Genomic DNA, 6,173 nt, shown 5'->3' with positions numbered 1-6,173 from the left:
TTCAAACATGGGCAGAATGGTGAATGTTACACAGTGTGTAAAGTGGCCACTTAAATCAGCCAATGACAGGTCATAAGCCCTGTAAATGCCTAGACTACCATATTCCCTACTCTAAAATGTTTTCCCTCTCTGTTGCAACAAATTTAAATAATGAACATGCTTAAGTTATCGCAGTCATAAGTCAACGCGTGTGTAATCTCTAAGTCAACGCTCGTGTCAGTTTGTTTTTTGTTTTCCTCGTAAATAAATACAGTTCACTGGCGAAAAATCAGCGTTTACTTAAAAAAATAATACAATATATTGCATTTGCAAAATAGTAAGGAGTATCTAATACAAAAAATGAAAATTAATTTACAATTACTATGGCAACTGCTTTTCTTGACATTTGGCTTGCTAACTGCCGGCTAAATGCAATAAATAGCATGATAAATGATGATTAAAAATAGCAGTTTTGGAATATTTTCCATATTGACACTGGTGAAATTCAAATATGTGATTGCGCAGCAGGATTATACGTCGCGAAACGTAAATATTTTGACATTTAATATTAGGTGTTCACGGATGTTGCATTCCGATCGGTAATACGATAAACAACCATGGTGAGAAATTGTTATTACGTCGCTTATTAGCACGTCGATAGTTATTTGTGATTTGTGACCTATTGGGAAGGAGTTGAAGCCATTATGGATTAGCTGACTGTTGTGTACGATTCGCGGTGCTTGTTTGAAATGCCAAATAAAAGAGAAAATCCCGCCGCTTGTGAGATAAGGTCTGTGATTCGTTTCCTTTGTGCGATGAATATAAAACCAGTCAAGATTCATCAACAGACCTGTGAGGTGTACGGAGAACATGTGATAAGTGATTTGTGAAGTCGTGATAATGTGCATATGGACAAAAAAGTGGGAGTCTATCTTTGACGAACCAGTTCATCACTAATCAAAGATGGACACCTACTTTGTTCAGTGTAGTGCGTGTTATCAAGACCTTCATAGAACTGACTCACCCATCTCCTTATCATTGAATTACTTATCACAGTACTCCGCCTCACAGATGTCGACGCTTTCTAGGCTGTTTCTCTGACTCTAAATTGTTTTCTGCAATTGAAAAAATATGTTGTTTTTTTAATATTCATTGTCCTTGCAATATCATCAGACCATTTGTTAGGCAAACTCTGGTTTAGTGTTCGCCGTCTCTAAAGAGATTCGCCCCGTGGAGAAGCTACTTGCGACAGCACAGTCTTCATTGTTTTCATCATGTTGGGTAAGGAATCCACGTGTTTGTCCACACATTTCACGGCGCATTTTTCAAACTGAGTTGTCAGTCGATCCGTCTGAAAATAACAAATAAAAGTATAATCCATATTGTAACTATCATTATGTCTAGCCGGGATGCTGGATTACAACACCCTCGAATCTTGTCATCAAATTTTTCTTGGGAAACATTTCTATAAGCTGATTCCTAGAAGTATATATAACCCAAATATACTGAAAGAGATCAGTTTGTATGTTCCCAATAATTATACTAGAGCGAGATCTCATGCACTGTTTTACACACCCAGAAGCCGTACAAATGCAAGTCAGAATTCACCCATTAATAGGGCAATTCGCTTGCTAAATATGGCTTCTGCGGATAATATGTATCTATTTTTCTGTACGTATTGACAGTTTAGCAGCTATATGCTTTCTATTCATTAACTTCTAGCTTATTTAGCTTGGGGAGGTTGCTCTCGTTCGATTCTTGAACCAGTGAAAATAGCACAAAAATGGATCATGAAAATCATTCTCAAAAAACCCTTGAGGTATCTAACAGAAGATCTATTCGCTGAGTTAAAGATATTGGGTGTAAGACAATTGTTTGTGAGGTGCCGACTACTTAAATTTTATGATAAATTAAGTGAGGTCAAAAGAACCCAACAAAATATAAACAATCGTTCGGCAACACAAATTAACTGTATTGTCGCATTTGTATCAACCGCCTTTGGTAAAAAGCAATATAATGTAATTGCTCCAAAAATATTTAATGATTTATTGCCAAATATAAAAGACTCAAAATGTAAAACAAATTTTAAAATAAAAATAACTGCACATATAAATAGTGCAGCGAGAGATTTTTTTGAAAAATATATGGAAATCAAAAAACGTAGTACTTTATACAATCGGTACACATATTATTTATATTTTTATGTATTTCATTGCTTTATATTTGTTTTTTATTATAATTATAGTATATTATTTATGTTTAAGTAACATGTATTCTTGGCACATTTATTTACTTTTTATTTGTATAATAACGATTTTTAATTTCTTACATTTGATTAGCTAGGCATTTATAATTAAGTAGTTTTAGTTTTTTTTTTAACGTTATTGTTTTATTAGTATAGGACTACTTATGCTCTAAAAGATAAAAAAATCTCCATCTTAGAACAGTCAGAACATCAGAGAACACTCCGTTTTCATTTTATATTAATTAGTTTTATATAGATTCCCTGTTATTAAATATGTATACTAATTTTATGCAATAAATTTATAAAATAAATAAATATTTACAGTCTACATAATGTAATGGGTTAAACAACCTGTAAAGAAATGCAGACTACAATTTGTAAAATAAACGTATAAAAAGGGGCCAGTTGTGAGGTTTTCGATTTAAGAAGCAGTCAGAAGTTACTTGATACCATGCACAGTCCGTTCATAGATTGAAACAAAATAATGCTTCCTTAAAAATTTGACAACACAATCAGCACTTTTTTATACTTATTTATACTAAAATGAATAGTTGACTTGTATCTGGCATTTTCATTCACCATATCATACTATCCACACCCGATGGTGCATTTGGCGGCCTCCGTGGTGTAGTGGTCAAGACGCTTGACTCACGCACAGAAGGTTCCGGGTTCGATTCCCGGTGAGAACACAAAAAATAAAATGTGATTTTTCTCAAGCCTGGGTGCTCTGTGATGTAATTCACCACTGTAATTAGGCCTCCTGGCCTGTTGTAGTACAAAAAAAAAAATGTAAAAAAAAAAAAATAGGGAACAGCATTGGTACACTAAATGTCACATATATCTATCATCCATCACATGAAAGTAAAGTGATCTGTCTTACGCTTCATATGCCAATACTGCAGTGTAAAACCGAACCGAAGGCCATGTATGACAAGATGTATCAATTCGAAAGAAGCTATGGATTTATGTCAGGATAGATGAGTGTGGCAGTCCACCCTCTCAGCCTACCCCTATAGAAAACGGCGTGATAGTAGCAGTAATAATTAACAAATAATAATTAATTTAGATCGAACTCTCTAGGGAGGATTTCCAGCCTGTCTATAGGCATTTGGACATACCCAAAACATTATTGATTAAATAAAAAAGGTTACTAACAACGTCTTGTGTGGGATTTGGTCCCATGGCGTCCCTAATGTCATCATTGCACTGCATAACACACCGCTGTAGTTTGTCCTGAAGATGACTGATTTCACTCTGAAAATTTATGAATAAAATATTATTTCAAATTTTTAACAGTTTGTTTTTTAAGAAGAAAAAAACATATATAATATAAAATCTGCACCTCAAAGGTAGACTCCTATATTCCCTTTGCAACAATGTTTTCACTCTCTGTTGCAATAAATTTAAATCTGTGAATGTAGTTTAGTGAAGGAGATATAAACAGGGTTGCCAATTTGTGGGGAATATCAAACTGCGGGGAATCTCAACTCGATTGGGGATTTTGTGGGGTTTGGTACCATGCAAAGCGCCCTTGAGGTATTTTATTACGAAAATGGCGCTATATAAGTTATCCACAATAAATAAATAAATATGCGGGGAAAATGCGAGGATTTAAAAATTTTATCATTTACTAATTTATCTTTAGCTAACACATTGATAGTTTGATGGTAAGTGATTAAAACATTAATATTATTATGAATGTAATCGATATTTTTTAACAGCAACACAATATCAACTTCAAATAGTAATTCGGGATCCCCTTTTTAATGAAAATGAAAACAATGACAGTCGAATGAGCACATTAAGTACTAGTACAAACCACTGCTTGTGTTTTATTTTATTATCTTTCAAGATAATAACGGTTTTGTGCAAAAAAATATAAATGGTTGTTAAAAGTTATTGATAAAAAAGCGCAAGATAATCCTAAGGTAGGTTATCAACAAAACTTGTTTAAATTCTTCTTAAGAGCCCATAAACGTCCCTTCGAAATGTCGAGGATGATTAGACCTTACGTCTATTTTGTTTGAATGAAAAAATATTGCAATATGTGCGTAAATGGCAAAGTCACCGACGGTGGACCCTCGCTACACTCACGATTCTAGCCAGTTTTTATTTCATGTTATTTTACATATTTTATCAAAACTGTTTTTTCTTTCTTGAGATAATTATGTGGGGAATTTATGGGGAATCGAGACTTGGAAAATTAGCATGGGCAACGCTGGATATGAACTACACATTATATGGCCAGTTAAAGGACGGTACAGAATGGAGATTCAGGTTTGCTGTTGCAAACCAACCCCGGGGATTAAAACTAGCACAAGAAATGTTAAATAGTCAATACCTGAACAAATTGATTCGCCTTACTAAGAGGAGCTCCACATTTTTCTATACAGCTATGCGTGGATTCCAAAGAACTGGTTTTGTTATCACAGCACTTGGCGGCACAGCGATGCATATCACCCTAAATTAAAATAATTATTTGTAATAATCATTTCCTGATCTGTACACATAACCTCAATTTGTAAACAATTCAAAATCAATTTACTTGAATTCTTCGAAGATAAGTTTTGTCCAAATCGTCCACGATTTTTGTCATTTCTTGTTCAACACGTTGTTTTTGTAACTCCACCATCTTAAGATTGTATTTTTTTTTTTTTATTCACGGAATACACGCAAGGAATAACTTTCCTTATGTTATAATGAAATATGAAGATCGCGGATTTTAGGTTAGAAGTCAAAATTCTACAAATTGACAGTTCTGTATTCTATGTGTTGCCAGTTCTCCAATCTTGACAAGTATAATATTCGACAAACCGTAGACTAGAACTATCAAATACCTGATCAGTGAAAATAAGTGCCACAACTCAGCACTGATTTTCTAGCGAGTCGCGCAAGTTCACAAATCTGCATTAAGATTGTAGTTGTGTACATGTTTTGAAAATCATTTTGCTTCAGTAGAGGGGTAGATGGCAAGAATGCTGGGTAACGTCTTCCCAAGCCAAAGGAAGACATTTTTTCATCTAAAACCAAATGTAACATAACTCCTTGGATTTACAAAGTGATTCTAAACAATTTTGATACAACTTCCATATACAGAATGCTCATTGGGTACTGTTGTAAGGGTTCTTATCTGTTCAGAATCCATATCTGGGACTCTGCCAAATGTGAATGTTAGCTTGAGGAGGAAGACCTATTTTTTTTGTTTTTACCCCTTAAATGATTGTTATCCTGAGTTCCTATCCAACCTCTCCGGTATTGACATTCCATTTCCTATTCATATATTCCAACTCTCCTATCCTCACCCAATAAAGATGTATTCAAAATATATGTAAATATTTGGTTATAAACCGTATTGAGTTTTAAATAAATTATATCTAAATATGTATGGTGTACTTAATATTAAATACCAACATATTAAGTTATTTATTTTATAGAATTAACAAATGTGTGAATATACATATAAATTAAAAATCTAAAATTCGAAACTGGCTAGAACACTGCGGATGGGAGGTAAAAAACGAAAAAAAAGAAAATTGGAGGAGTAAAAATGGAGGTGTGCTATCATGATTGCAAACATTTAATCAGATTATTTCATTTTAATTCTAAATTGTTACATCACGTAGTTTTATTTTGTATTTCTTTTTCATTGATATATTATTTTAGAGTTTTGGGCACGCATGGTGTGCTTTGCTTTTATTTTAATTCATAAGTATATAATATTCAAAAGGGCAGATGAAGAGATCGATAATGAACAAATACGTTACAAACATTGTCATCATCATCGCCCTAACCGCGTCTAGCGGTGAATAGAGCACTGCATTGTTAAACCAAATTTAGCGTAGTTCAATCATCTGTTGTATGAAGGTAAGGATCAGTCTTACACTTTAGATGTCAGTCCAGAAATAATTAAATATTCCAGTTCAAAAACCCATTAAACGCAATATTTCAC

General features: G+C 33.6%; 1 protein-coding gene across 1 annotated transcript; it reads right to left on the bottom strand.

The window, feature by feature from the left end:
- Positions 1-220: 220 nt before the first annotated feature.
- On the bottom strand, positions 221-5,024 carry LOC148281437 (TIM double twin CX3C motif protein). Its single transcript, XM_088226726.1, has 4 exons — positions 4,770-5,024; positions 4,566-4,685; positions 3,380-3,478; positions 221-1,330 (listed from the first exon to the last, which is right to left on the bottom strand). Exons 1-4 carry the CDS (start codon positions 4,854-4,856, stop codon positions 1,193-1,195), a joined length of 444 nt encoding a protein of 147 aa, XP_088082852.1. The 5' UTR covers positions 4,857-5,024; the 3' UTR covers positions 221-1,192.
- Positions 5,025-6,173: the final 1,149 nt, after the last annotated feature.

Source organism: Micrasema longulum, unplaced genomic scaffold, assembly GCF_059751315.1.
Source record: "Micrasema longulum isolate JH-2025_06_02 unplaced genomic scaffold, ASM5975131v1 h1tg000462l, whole genome shotgun sequence".
NCBI classification, from domain to species: Eukaryota; Metazoa; Arthropoda; class Insecta; order Trichoptera; family Brachycentridae; genus Micrasema; species Micrasema longulum.
This window is presented reverse-complemented; position numbering and strand designations above follow the sequence as displayed.